The 14,934-nt window shown below is 43.1% G+C and overlaps 1 protein-coding gene across 1 annotated transcript; it reads left to right on the top strand.

The window, feature by feature from the left end:
• The first annotated feature begins 530 nt into the window (after positions 1-530).
• Positions 531-10,762, top strand: RAD51 (RAD51 recombinase). Its single transcript, XM_082760535.1, has 9 exons — positions 531-842; positions 1,473-1,610; positions 2,778-2,895; positions 3,432-3,523; positions 4,422-4,516; positions 6,588-6,701; positions 8,908-9,037; positions 9,286-9,407; positions 9,732-10,762. The coding sequence occupies exons 1-9, from the start codon at positions 756-758 to the stop codon at positions 9,853-9,855; spliced, it is 1,020 nt and encodes a 339-aa protein (XP_082616661.1). The 5' UTR covers positions 531-755; the 3' UTR covers positions 9,856-10,762.
• The last annotated feature ends 4,172 nt before the right edge of the window (positions 10,763-14,934 follow it).

The raw sequence follows: 14,934 nt of genomic DNA, 5'->3' as shown, positions 1-14,934 counted from the left end.
GAGGGTTCTCCTAACCCAGCAAGGCTTCAAGGCCCATGACCTCCCACCAGCACATGGGATTTGATTAGTGTAGGTATGAGGCTGATTATTGCTGGGCTTCCTCCAGCCAAACGCCCCCAGGGCAGGGGCTTTGCCCCCCTCCCTGCTCCAAAACCCTCCCCCATCTCCAATGATTCCTCCTTTTGGTGCTGCTGAGAGCCCCAGCCCAGCGTAGAGCTCCTCAGAGGGGCACCTTCTCCTTCACAACAGCTCGATTTCACCGAGCAGCCTCCCCTCATTACGCTGACTTTAAAATAAAGCTAATAATAACGATGATGATTAAAAAAAAAAAAAAAAAAAAAGCCTTTTTTGGTTAGAACCCCCGCACAAACAACAAGCAGGCGCGGCCCCTTTAAGGGAAGCTCCCGCCAAACCCTGCCGCTGAGGCGCTGGGCTGAAGGGGGGGAGGTCACGTGACGCGGAGGGGAGGGGCGGTTGCCGTAACCTCATCACGTGACGCGGTGGCGGGCTCTTCCAAAGCGGCGGCGGCCGCGGGCGGTGACGGGAGGGGGCTGCGGTCAGTTGGGGTCCGTTGGCCTTCATCGGCCTCCTCCTCCTCAGCCGCCCCCGGCGGGTTCCTGAGGGGAAAAACCCGTGAAAAGTAACGGGAGCGGGGAGGGAAGGCACCGCCGCGGGCTGCTCCCGGCTCCCCCCCCCGTCAGCGCTCTGACGCCTCGCCTGGGCCTCTCGCCTCACGCAGCCGCCCCGCGGGCCCCATGGCCGTGCAGATGCAGTTCGAGGCCAACGCGGACGTGTCTGCGGAGGAGGAGAGCTTCGGGCCGGAGCCCATCGCCAGGTTAGAGGTACGCGCACAGCCGGCTCGAGGCTGGGTTCGCAAGAAGCTTCCTGGGCTGTGCCCTCCAACGCAAGCCAGACCCTAAAATTGGGCTGTCAGGGGCTTACCTGTGTTTTGCCCCCCCAAAAAAAATGTTCTGTTGCCTTGCTGCGTGTCCTTTTCTGAGTATTCATCAGTTACCTGTAGTGTCAAACCACCTGGAGAACATCCTCACCTTGTTCTATGCTGCCGAGGTTGAGAACAGGTTGTCACAGAATCACAGAGCAGTAGGGATTGGGAGGGACCTTGAAAGGTCACCTGGTCCACTCCCCCTGCCAAGCAGGAACACCTAAATCAGCTCACACAGGAACGCATCCAGGTGGGTTTTGAATATCTCCAGAAAAAGAGACTCCACAACCCCCCAGGGCAGCCTGTTCCAGTGCTCTGTCACCCTCACCATGAAAAAGTTAAATGTTACACTAGTAAAAGGGTATCTTTTTTTTAACATTCTTTGTGTATAAGTGGTAGGGACATAACGTTTAACATGCTGACTTGTAATAACAGAGTTTGATCCAAAGAGAGTTCAGGTACTCAATAATGGTTCAGTGATTAGATGGTGTTTCTGATGTAGCCCATCTTTTTTCCCCCTCCCTTTCAGCAATGTGGCATAAATGCAAACGACGTGAAGAAGTTGGAAGAAGCTGGGTATCACACAGTTGAGTCTGTTGCTCACGCGCCCAAGAAGGAGCTGCTAAATATTAAAGGCATCAGCGAAGCTAAAGCTGACAAAATCTTGGTAAGGATGTTGTATAAAAATGTTAAGCCAAGAAGTTAGAGAGGTTTTGTTTCTGCTGGTGTAAAGTATTTTGGTGATTTCTACAAGATCTCCATGACTGGCGTACCTAGAAGGGTAGTAAAGATGATTAGAGGGATGCCATGGCTTTTTATAAGAGACGAGAGGACTAGGACTAGCTTCAAGAAGAAATGAAGGGGGAGGTAGTTCTATAAAATTTGTGGAAGGTATGGAGATATGTCCAGGATTAGTATTATTTCTAGCTTAATATTTCTTATGGTAAGAAGGCTTCTGATAGGCCTGAAGCAACGAAAATATTTATTTATTTTTCCATACAGGATATAATTAAGTTATGGAACTCATTGCCCCAAGATGCTGTAGCCTTCTGTAGCATAAACTGGTTGAAAAAGGTATAAATGCAGAGCTAGGAGTGATGTTAATAGCGTAGCGTTCAGATCAAGAAGCTCACTGGCTGAACTCAGAGCAACTACCAGATGGAGGGTCAGTTCTTTAATTCCTGCTTTGTTTCACGTGTTCCCTAAGCAACCCCTCATGGCAGTTGCCAAGGTGTAGGACGCATGGTTGTGAACTACAGGACTGACCCAGAACATCTTCTCCTCTGTTACAACCTTCTTAAGTGTGCTAACTCAGCATCTCAGACAGGTACAAATCCTGGCTTTACTTTTGTTAACTGTGAGAGCCTGAGCTGCAATCTCACAGCATCTTCTAGTTCAGAACGTGGAGCTTCTGCAAAACTAGTTCTCATTTATCGAAATCTGACCTCGGAGAATATTTATCTCCACTTTTTTTTTTCCAACTTTGTATATTTATTCATTATTATGAGGGTGCAGCCTGTTAGGAATGCCATGGCCATCCAAAGTGTTTTAGTTTCACATGGACAGAACTGAATTAAAAAGGTGGCAAGTACAGGGGAGGAAAGATTTTTGTTAAATAGGCAAAATGGATGTCAAAGCTTTTTCTTTGAGCAGAATTACATTTCTGTTCAGCGGTACCAACTATTCATATGTGGTCTGTAAAATGAAGTGTCTGCATCACATTATACAGCTGCTTCTCCATGTCATAAAACAGGAAATTACAGTACTAATTACTGAAGGGGGGTAAATGAATGGGATGAGCACTCCTTGGACTGCTTTGTTTGGTTCTCTTTAGGCTGAAGCAGCTAAACTGGTCCCAATGGGTTTTACCACAGCAACAGAATTCCATCAGCGAAGGTCAGAAATCATCCAGATAACCACTGGGTCCAAAGAACTTGATAAACTGCTTCAAGGTAGTGATTTTAGTTCTCTATTGATTAACTTTTTGTTATTTTTTTTTCCCAATGGATATGATCACTGCACAAAAACACATCAAACATGTGAGTTCTGGTTGAACTAAAATCTCCTCAAGTACTGCTCTCTGATTTTACTGATTCTCTTCTAAAAGCTGTAGAAATACTTTTAAAAGCTTTTAGTTGTGATGCAGTACCCAGAACTGTTTGCTTTGCACGTTTCTAGTTAATTTTAGCCTAGAGTTTCCTTCAAGGAGGAAAAAAAAATAGATAGATATCAACATTTTCATTTTCCTACTTGTAAGCAAAAACCAAAACTTTTCAGCTTTTCAGCATCTTCAAACATATACTTAGCTAAACTTCCTGGTTCCAACTTGAAGAAACCTCAGTATGGAAACCAGTTTTTACAATTAGAGCTTTAATCCTTTCAGCCAAAGTATTGAAGTTAAGCTAAGTCTCTATAAATTTAAAAATTCTATACTTATCTTTGTTTGAAGTATAACAACATTTTTTTTTAATCCTTTTTTTCCCCATAGGAGGAATAGAAACAGGGTCCATAACAGAGTTATTTGGAGAGTTTCGTACTGGAAAAACACAGTTGTGCCATACCCTAGCAGTAACCTGTCAAGTGAGTTGTCCACTTTATTAAAATCAAGTATTCAGATAGCACAGCTTTTGGGTATTTACTCATTTGTGCACTTCTCATAGCTCTTTACATGCATCACTTTGTTTTGCTACAACGAATGAATTTTGTCTGTTCACAAAGATTCCTCAAAAACCTTTGCAGCATCCTTGGCTGAGCTTGCAGCTTGCTAGGATATTTTGTTCCATCCTTAACCTGCCTGCTAGGATTACTTCAGCATCAATTAAGTTTGTCATTGTTATTACTTATATTTGACTTAAGTTTTGTGGCTTTTTTTCCTCCTTAGTAGTCTGACAACAGACATTAGCCTTCTGTGATCGTAGCTCTTAAGTACAGAGAAGTGTTTGGTATCACTTTGGGTGTTCTAGACTGCAGAGAGCCTTTGAAAAGAGGGATGAAACTGCGCTGGGTTCAATAGGTTTCTTTGATTAGCTGTTTTGTTTCTAACATATCTTAGGTTTATTTCAATTTACCTTTGTAACAGCCTTCAGTCAACCATTGCTATCAAGCAATAGATCAGTTTATAGGAACCTTTTTTCCTAATCTTAATTTAGACAAATTTTTTTGCTTTTTTTTTTTTTCTCCTACTGTTTGTTACTTCCTGTTGCTGTTTCATAAAATATTAGAGGCTTAGGGCTCAATTTAATCATTTAGGTAACACCCTTGTGCACCCAAACTTCCCAGCCTGAAGCTGAGCACCCGTTTTCTTCTGTAGGTGTCAGAGAATGAAAACAGGAATCATTCCTCTCACTTTCCCCAGACAAATGTGACTTTAATCAGCATAGCTTGGTATTTTATTTACTGTATGAATGTCAGCTGAGGGCATAAGGCAGTAAGTGTATTACATGTTACTTTTCACGTTCATTCACATGTGCTCTTCTAGCTTCCCATTGACCGAGGCGGTGGTGAAGGAAAAGCTATGTACATTGACACAGAAGGGACCTTCCGTCCAGAACGTCTTCTTGCTGTGGCTGAAAGGTCTGTACTGATTCGCCAGAAGCAAACTAACACTAGTTGAAGAAAGGAAGGCATTTACTCATGGTGGGATGACTTAAAATCAGCCTGGCTCTTTCAATTCATTGGACTGTTGCAGTTAGAACTGTCCTTAAAAACAAATCTAGGAAAAAAAAAAAAAAAAGGGAAAAACAAAAACAAAACAAACTTTCCTGTGTTCATTCAGTCTGCCTACCTAGATGCACTTTAGACCACTTCATTAGCTGTATTTTATAAGTATTTTTATTTTTACATGGATAGGACAGTAGCTAACATCATTGTTCCCTGGAATATGATACCTTCATTTAAGAGTATCTCTCTCAAATTTAGTTCTACTGTTAGTGAAATACATTCAAAGATTTTTTTCTTAAATTCTGCCAATAGCACTACCTTGGAGCAAAGATTCTTCTGTAAAAAGTACATCTCAACAGCAACTGGATTTTCCTTTTGTTAGGGAATAGAGCATCTTTTCACCAGTTGTTTTCTCATCTCCTGCCTCTGTCTCAGAACGTTCCGAAGTGTCTTTTATACAAATTTGACAGTATAACGTACTAATCTGAACTTCCTGAAGGCAGTAAAAGCTGTCGTCTGCAGAGGTTCTGGTTAGAGTTAAGGGCCTGAAGTATGGGTTTCATTTGTTAGAAAAAGTAGCTGCTTCTGGTCTTGTGATTCTTCAGGGTTTCTCAAAACAGAAGTGTTTCCATATTACTGCTTCTGTAGGGTTTAGTTCTCTGTGATGGTTGTTTCAATTAAATACTAAGGCGCATATTGCAACCTCGGTGAGCTGGAAGCAGAGGAATTGAAAGGGTAGGACTGCTGCTTTTTAGCAGCACCACAGACTTAAGAGGTACAGCAGGTATTTATAGGCCTGTCTGAAACTGTAGGTGGGAAAATCAAGATTTAACACCAAGCCAGTGTGATGTGCTAGCCCACAAAGTTGCTTCCTTTCCTTTATAGAAGAAAATGATCTAATCAACATACCCTCCTGAATGCATGGAGTAAAGTCAAGTTATTGAAAAGTAGTGATCCAAAGACTTGGGTCACTACTGGATTTTGATGGTTTCTTACCATCAAAATCTTACTGAAAGGCAAACAGATCCCTGGAAAATGTTTTACACAGTGCTTAGAGGCTTGTGTGACAGATGTTCAGATTGCAAAACATCTGGAATTACTGCTCCTTGCCTCTCTGCTGCTTCTCCCTCACCCAGCTGTTTTGTAGCCATCCCTCTGCAGGAAGTCCTTTCGCTCATAATTTTTTGGTTCGGGAAGGGAATGTGCAATTCTAGGCAGCTGGGGACAGTACCAGCTCAGTCCTGTTAGCTCTTAATTAAGGCAGTTTGATCTGACACCACTGGCATTTCATGCAGCAAGTACAAAAGTGCTCCAGTGTTCACTTTCACCAATAGATATGGCAACAAATGCCTCTTGAGCACTGATGAGGCAGTGAAGTTATGATGTTTGCAGTGCCCCTAGCTACACCTGCAGGAGGGTGCATGGCTGCACATGGAAAGTGCTACTTGTAGTCAGATCCATCCCCCTCAGCTCTGTCTTTTTCATCAAGCTTAGCTAGGATGGATGCTAAAAGCCTTTCAACTCATTTCTTTTTACAGTCTAATGATTTTCCAGGTACTTGACTAGCACCTTTGAGGTTAATCTTGAACGTCTAGTACTGCAATGTGGTCTTGTTTTAAAGCCCTAGGCTTGATTGGCCGTTACTCACCTGCAGGCATAATGTGATATTAACCTAGTAAGGCTGAGTTATTTGATTTATAAATAGCTATCATGTGCAGGTAGTAAAATTAATTGATAGTTACAACTCTAAAAGTGTACTGTTCAAAGCTGTACGTAGGCAAGTCTAATTCCTACAGGAATAGGGAGAGAGAAATTAGGTGTGAAAATCAAAATAGTGTTAGTAAAACGGCTTCCTTGTAAATAGTAAAGATGCTTTTATTAATTAATATTTGTATTTGGCATGTGTTTTTAATCTAGCTTTTAGGTAAACCTGCTAGGTAACTCCTGTTCATGAAGTTTAAAGTTTTTTCACTGCTTTCTCTAGGTATGGCTTGTCTGGCAGTGACGTCCTTGATAACGTGGCATACGCACGAGGTTTTAACACAGACCATCAGACCCAGCTCCTGTACCAGGCGTCGGCTATGATGGCTGAATCACGGTAATGAGTATGATTTAGTCGGGGTGATTTTTATACTGGTGTATAATCATATTATAAACCTGCTTGTAGGTGATAAACAAGTGCAAGAGCTCTATAGACTGCATAACTGTGAAATGTCAATGTAATGGTGTACTTTTAAAGTTAACATTTTTGAAATCTACTTGTTCTCTTCAATGCTTAGCTCTGTTAGATCAGATTTTGTTGTTCTCAAACTAGATCATGCTTTGGCATATCCCTGTAATAAGCTTTGTGTATCAGCAGTCAGTTGTGAGTTAATACCTGTTGCTGTTAAAATTTTTGATGACAGTAACTGGTTTGAGCTGTGACAACAGATCTTACTTCACAGAGAACAAGTGCCAGCCTGAGAAACAGTTTTAAAGATCTCTTTAAAATTACCTTCAGAAAGAAGGAGAGTTGATTTAGAGCATGTTAAACTGTCGTGGTTTCACGTGGGATACAGCTAAGCACCCACCGCTGTCCCTGCTTCCCCCAAGTAGGATGGGGGAGAGGAACAAAAAAAGGTAGAAGTGCAAGAACTTACAGACTGGGATAAAGACAGTTTAATAAGAAAGAAAGGAGGAAACAAAAGCGATGCATAGTGCAATTGCTTACCACCAGCCCTTGCCAGTCCCTGAGCAATGGTAGTGTCTCACCCCAAGCCAACTCCACCCAGTTCTATCCTTCTGCATGACATTTCTAATTTTCCATTGCTACTTTCCATTACATTTCCACTTCTACTTTCAATTGAAATAAATTTCAGTTTGTTATACAGTGGGCCTCTTCAGCATGCATCACTTCCCTTCCTGTTCTGCGGATTAGCCTGCTTCTTTTAATTTTTCCTCCTGTTCCCTCCTAGAAGCTGCTTCTTCCCTTATTAAACGAGCTGAGGTCTGCTTCCATTGTCTCTTCTACGTTATAGGGGTGACTGGTACCAGCACACATGGGTTCTCTGGTTCAGCTGCAGGGTCAAGGCACGCCTTTTTTTTTTAGACATTCTTTCAGTTTCTTAACATTCACACTTGTTAAGGGGTGAAGCCCAGAACCATGGGAGGTGACAACCGTGATAGATACCTACCTGTATCCTTGCCACACGTAACTCTCCTGCCTCAGGGCAGATCTCTTGGTGACATTTTTAAATAGCTGTTTAAACAAAATCAGTATCACGTTCTGGAGACATAGCAATAGGAATATACTTGTTTGAACATCCAAAGGACATTCAAAATTCTCCAGAGCTTTTGTAACAGGCCTGGAGGAAAAGGGGAAGGTGTCATTCCTTGTCTCCTCCACAGATTGGCTGTCAGAGGAGAAAAACTAAAAAGTGTAATTGTGAATAGTTTCAAAGAGGTGATTCCCAGAGTACAAGGACAGTGACTGTGGTGAGTGCAAACACCAGATGAAACTCATGATTGGTGCTTTTATTGTGTCCTAAGCACAATACATCAAGGTGGTAAAAACAAAAGCAACCTTAAACTAGACCTTGGAGGTGATAAAGAAAGGGGTTACATAAAACAACTCTGAGAGCAAGTAAAACACCTTTGAGAGCAAGTAAATTGTAAGCAGCAACTATGAAATTAATATAATGATTATGACCAATTATAAATAAATTGAACACTCTGACACGATCTGGTCAGATCTGTTGTTATCTTAACCCTTTGAGCCCCATGTTGGGTGTCAAAAGGACTGTTGTGGTTTAACCTGGCAGGCAGGTAAGCACCACACAGCTGTTAACTTTCCCCCGCAGTGGAGATCAGGGAGAGAATTGAAAAAGCTGAAAGGCTTTTGTTTGAAATTAGGATGCTGAGGCCCCTTTGGAGGGAAGGAGGTGGTGATATGAGGTATAGAGGTACCTGTGCACAGAATACCTGTAGTTCAAAAATATTAAGTTCTGGACTCATTTATAGTATGCAAGCATAAATCTAAGTTTTTAATCATGCAGCAGCTTCCTTTGAATAGAATATCCTGAGTTGGAAGGGTCCCACAAGGATGGGTTTTATTGTGGTGTTCATAATCTGAACATTGCTGGATGAGTCTGTAAATGTAATCATTCTGCGTGGTAAATGTAATCATTCTGCGAACTGGCAGGTAAGAAGGGCAGATATCCACACCTGTACGTAGCTTTAAAATTACCTGGATGCTATCATTTTCAACCAGACCCGTTTTTAACTACTGGAACAGTTTCTGAGAACGTTGTATTTAACTTTTCCAGGTATGCATTGCTGATCGTGGACAGTGCCACAGCCCTTTACCGGACAGATTACTCCGGCAGAGGTGAGCTGTCAGCCAGACAGATGCATCTCGCCAGATTTCTGCGTATGCTGCTTCGACTTGCAGATGAGGTAAATGATGAACTTTGCTTTGCTCCCTAAAGAGCTGATGATTGGTTTTCCTTCTCTTGTACACCTTAACAATCTTCTGCAGATGGCTTTCTGCCTGTTCGCTGTCTGCTTCCATTTTGTTTTGAGATGTGTGGTAGAGTGGTTATGAACAGCAGAGGGGATAGCAGAAGGTTCTTTATTTTTTTTTTTTTTCCCATTCAGGTTGTGGAAGATGTATGGGTTCTGATTTGTTGCTTTTCTCCTTGTAGTTTGGTGTGGCAGTTGTGATCACCAACCAAGTGGTAGCACAAGTGGATGGAGCAGCCATGTTTGCAGCAGATCCCAAGAAGCCTATTGGAGGAAATATCATAGCACATGCTTCCACCACGAGGTGAGAGAATAGATTATCATCTTCCACTAGATTTTTAGATTTTTTTGTGTACTTAGCTAAGTGCCTTTTAGTTCTGGGTCTATGTGTAGTCTGTGAATGGCATTTCCAGTCTGCTTTTCAGAAAATAAGTGCTACCCTTAGCGGGTAACTGACCCAGCAGTAAAATAAAACCAACATTTTTAGAAGTCCTTACAGCTTTAAGTGTGATGTGTTTATGTGCCAACAGAACGTTTTAATGATTATGATAGAGGTTTTCTGAAATGAGGCTACAATTCCTTACCTGTTTACACATCCTTACCTGTTTTCTTTTCCTCTCCCTATCAGACTGTATCTGCGAAAAGGCCGAGGTGAAACCAGAATATGCAAAATTTATGATTCTCCTTGCCTTCCTGAGGCTGAAGCGATGTTTGCTATTAATGCTGATGGAGTGGGAGATGCAAAAGACTGAAGACTTCATTTCCCACGTAACCTGAGACTAGGTGGCTGTAAAAAGGCTCCTTTCTTTGTGGCACGTTACGGACGCTTTCCTGGTGCAGCTGCTGTTCAGATGCTGGCAGAGGACTCTGTAGTATTTCAACATGCGTGTCTGTCAGGTGAATACGTTTTGAGACACATCTGCAGGTGTTGCTTGGAAGAGATCATCCCTCCTGGGCTTTAGTCACATGTTAGGTTCAAGTGGTTGCTTGAGAATATTTTCATAAGACCATAGGCTTTGTATTTTCCTCACAGCTGTTGCTCCAGTTGGATTCTGCTGGTGGGCGGAGGCACAGCAATGTGAGAATATGTGGCAGTAGTTCATAACGTGATGACTTTAAAGTCACATTGATGGGTTTGTCAAATAAGAAAAATGGTAACTTAAATATTTGGTGGGTTGCTTTAATAATTGCAAAATAAAGCAGAATGGTGTTCCACAACAAGAATTTGGGAATATTGCTGTGATTGATGAGATTATCATCAATCCATATTCTTTATGTTAATTTTGTTTCGGATGCTGCAACATGCCACTTCTGGGGAACTGTTAATTTATATCTCAGTGCCTTTTTTTGTATTTTATTAATTCTCTGTGGAAATCTGCTTTTAATAAATGGACCATGAAAATACTGATGACATCACAGGTTTCTGGGATTTAGCCAGGTGCTAATTCAGACTGAGGCATTTTTACCTGCAGGTGGGAGAAAGATGCATAGGTCTTCAATGAATCTCAGTCTGGAATTTTTTTCTACTAGTGGTGATAAAACACAATCTTCTGTTTGAGATGTGTAGTACAACTGTGCTTAAGTGCCCTGTAGATGTTTTTTAAGAGTTTTTTGGATTAAAAAGCTTACTTTATATTACCCAGTATTTTAATCTATGCTATTGTGAACAACTCTTAACTTGATTAAAGAGAATTGTATTACAGTGGTGGTTGGTAGCAAAAAATATTTTCAGTGCTCTTTTACTCCAGGATGATTATTCTGTGTCAACTCCTGAAGGAAAGCATACGGAGGAATCCAACTGTCTGTACTCATCAGATAAATGTAAGCAGGTACATAAATACTTGTGCAATGGTGGCTACTAAATTTCACAAGAAGTCACGATGCTTGCTGCCTTGTTTTTAGCTAAATGCTGTTACTTGTAAATTCTGCATAGCCATGGAGCATCTCTCTGTTCAGATGTGCACAAAAGACCACTGCTGTCACTGTTACCTGCAGCTGAGTTTCGGGAATCAAAACTCATGTTAAAACATTAAGTAGGGGATTCGATTGGGTGAATTCATCAGTAAGGGTCTGTCACAGGCTGACTCTTCTAGAGGGGTGGGGAAATCGGGCAAAGACTTCCAGCTGCCTGTGGTACTGAGGCTGGAGCAAAAAGAAATCATAGAATCATAGAATATCTTGAGTTGGAAGGGACCCTTAAGGATCATCAAGTCCAACTCTTGACACCGCACAGGTCTACCCAAAAGTTCAGACCATGTGACTAAGTGCACAGTCCAATCTCTTCTTAAATTCAGACAGGCTCGGTGCAGTGACCACTTCCCTGGGGAGCCTGTTCCAGTGTGCAACCACCCTCTCTGTGAAGAACCCCCTCCTGATGTCAAGCCTAAATTTCCCCTGCCTCAGCTTAACCCCGTTCCCGCGGGTCCTGTCACTGGTGTTAATGGAGAAAAGGTCTCCTGCCTCTCGACACCCCCTTACGAGGAAGTTGTAGACTGTGATGAGGTCTCCCCTCAGCCTCCTCTTCTCCAGGCTGAACAGGCCCAGTGACCTCAGCTGTTCATGTTAAAAAAATGTTTAAAAAAAAAAAAAAAAGGAGAATTTCTTGTGTGTAGAGTCCAGACCTCACGTTTGGCAGAACCTGGTCTGATGCTGATGAAATGTCTCTTGCTGACCCTGCAGGTACTTGCTTACAGGTGACCAAGTCACAAACCTTACGTTCTGCCCTGATCCGATCCACCTGGAGGCTTGTCAGACCTTCACAGCTTTTCCTTTTTATGCATTGGGTACACTCTGCTCAGGACCTGATCTGAGAATCGGGCTGTAATGTCAGTCCTGGTTTTGTACAGGTAAAATTCAGGGACTGCAGTGTTCCTGGACCTGATTTCTTCCAGAATTCTTGATCAAGAGAAAACTAAGACTGGCTGGGAAGCCCAGATGAGTAGTAGGAGCGAACAAGTGAAGAGAGGAAAAACAGGCCAAACAAATGTGAGGTGGATGAGGGACTTGCTAGACAAAGGGGCTGCTGCAAAGGTGAGGTGGTGCTGGGAATGGGCTGAGGGAACTGGTGGAGAAACAACTCAGCTAGAGAGCCAGGGAAATGCAGCTGAAACCTGCATAGCTTGTATCCAGTGAGAGACCAAGGCTGGCGTGTGCCCTTTGCGATGCTTTCCTTCACGTGTCTGAGTGTGATACGTTTTCATTTGCTCCTAAGATAAAGTAGAACACTGAAATCTTACTTCAAATTACACCAGGGGTTTAAATGAGCTGGGTTTGAATTTATGATATGCTTAAAAATTCCACAAGGACCCGAAGGTTGAGAGAAGTGTTACACAAAAGTTGGAAGAAATGTTTTGGGCTGTCTTGTTGCTTGAGAGGTTATCGGCTTAGCGCACAGTGGTACTGAGCAACGTTGGGCAGTACGGTTAGCTCATTTGGAGAACAACCACACTGCTTTTAGTGAATTGCAGTTCTGACCGTGCATTTCTCTGAAGTTTTGTATCTCTGATCAGATATTCAACGTGGAGGCCTGAAAGTGCACAGCTTGCTGCTTCGGTACAATTTCTGACAGTCCGCACTGGTGTGTAGGGGGGTGTTAGTTCGTTTTTGAGACCCCACGTTGTAAACATGCAAGTCATTGTACCACTTACATACAGACGGCAATTTGAGGGGATGTGGGAGACAGTGGCTTCTTGCTGCTTGCTACACTGAAGGTTAAAAAGTCACATTTGGTTTCTCTGTTGCTTCCCTTCAGTGAACTTTGTGGAGGGGGAGTTCTGATGTGTCTAGATCATAATCCTCCAGCGTTCATCTCTTTGTATGTCAGTGCAGTACAGTTCAGTCTAACTCCTTTTTTTTTTTTTTCATTCTAACTCCTTTTTTTCTCCTTCTCAAAGTCTGCTTAGAGCCTTAACCAACTCAAATAACGGCTGAAGCTCTCTGGTCATGTAATGCTCAGCATGCAGATTGCTTTCTCTAACAGCCTAAAGTACTTCTGTCTAGCTGAAAGGTTTGTAACTTTGATTGTGGTAACAGAAGCAAAACAAATGGGAAATACTTCTCTAAGCTCTTATATAGCCTAGAATCTGAACTCAGTGGGATTTCAGGAGTTTTGTTTCTTTTAAGCACAAGAACCTTTTTAGTAAGATCTTCCTCAAGTTATCTGATGACATCCCTGTAGCAGCTGCGCAGGCAAGTATTTCCTTAAAGGGTTGAAGTTGCTTATGACACAAGGCCGTGAAACATTAATTAAAATAAGCTTATTGTCAACAATGCTTTAATCTCAAGGAGGTATAATTAATATTCCTTCAGTAAACACTTCTCCTGTCATCTCCTTAAAATACTTATCTCGATGTTTCCCAAAAACTCTACAGTCCCTCTCAAAGCAGTGGAATATGATTAGAAATGATATTAACTGAAAAATTCTTAGGAGTGTTTTTGTGTGTGCGTGCCTTTGCGCAATCCTCTGGCCCACATTCATCTGGCCAACTTCTGCTACATCCGGACCTGTGTCCAGAGGTGAAGAGGAATTTATGGTTGAGATGAGATGGCCGAAGTGCGTGCAGAAATACCTGCGTTGGGCTGAGCTACTGATGCTCTTAGAGCGTGATGGAGAGAGGTTTGATGGATTAAAACTGCACAGATGGAGCCTGCAGTGCTTTCTTCCCCTGGAGGCTTGGCATTGGTCTCCGGAGCCGTGTTTTGCCACCAGACCAACTCCTGCCCCTCCAGCGTGAGTTGGGCACCACTGTGAGCACTCTGCCCATCCTCCAAAGGCAGCTGCATCTGTTTCGAGTTCCCAGAAAACCGGCAGCGCTCTTAGCTATGCAATTTATGTTTTGCACACAAATTAAAACCCCTTGTAATGTGAATGTGAAATGCAGAAACCACAAGGCCTGGGGAGTGAGGCGAGACTCACAGTGTCGAACTGAGAAACATTCTGCCTTTCCTTGAGCAGAACAGTCCCAGCTCACAGCTCCAAGCATCTCGCTCGGCGGGCAGAGAGCTGGCTGACTTCACAGCACTGTGTGTGGCCGGGGAAGGAAGTTTTCCCAGTACCCAGCTTTAGGAGCGAACGCTAAATTTTTCCAGATGCGGCTGCGGCGGTGCAAGTGCAGCGAAAGCACTGCCGGGTGGCTCCAGGGCTCCCTTCTCGCTCTGCAAACACAAACCTGCTGTGTGCCAGCTTTCTCTGGGATGTGATTTTAATTACAGCAAGGAATCTTTGCTAAAGGTCACAACCTGGACCGCAAACCATCGGATCTCTGCACGTGGTTTGGGTTATCGTAGTACAACGCTCCCGGGCCTGAGGTTTCCCCACCGAGACCTGAGGTCAAGCGGAGGAAAGTGGCGACCTCGTGCAACCTGTGCTGCTGGGGAGGAGGAAAACAACCAGAGGTAAAACTGCCCCAAGTCCAAGGTAATGCTTCTTGCTGCATAACTCAACTGAATTTGAACTCTTCAGACTTCTTTGTTGTATGGTTAAGCTACTGACCCAGGCCGGTGGCACAGATCAGTCCTGGTGGTGGCGGTTTCGTAGGACAAACTGTAGGCTCCTGCTGTGACTGCAAAGACCAGGCACAATCTGCTGGTTCCCTTCCAGATCGTTTTGGCCTTTAGTTTCAGGAGAGAGTTTGGTGAGGAGGGAGGAAGGGAGACCCCCAAAGAGCCCCAGAAATGTGTTTAAAGCCAATTCTGCTGCTGTGCAGACTATAAAGACAGAGGATGAGATGTACCCTTCAGAGCAGTCCAGCATCAGACTAGACAAGAGGTAAGCCAATCAAGAGAGGAAATGGGATGTTACAACAGATTTATTTTTCCAAATGTGGCTTCAA

This window comes from Aythya marila (genome assembly GCF_965140915.1).
Source record: "Aythya marila genome assembly, chromosome: 5".
Taxonomy (NCBI): Eukaryota; Metazoa; Chordata; class Aves; order Anseriformes; family Anatidae; genus Aythya; species Aythya marila.
Note: the sequence above shows the minus strand (reverse complement) of the source record. Positions and strands in the feature narration are given on the sequence as shown.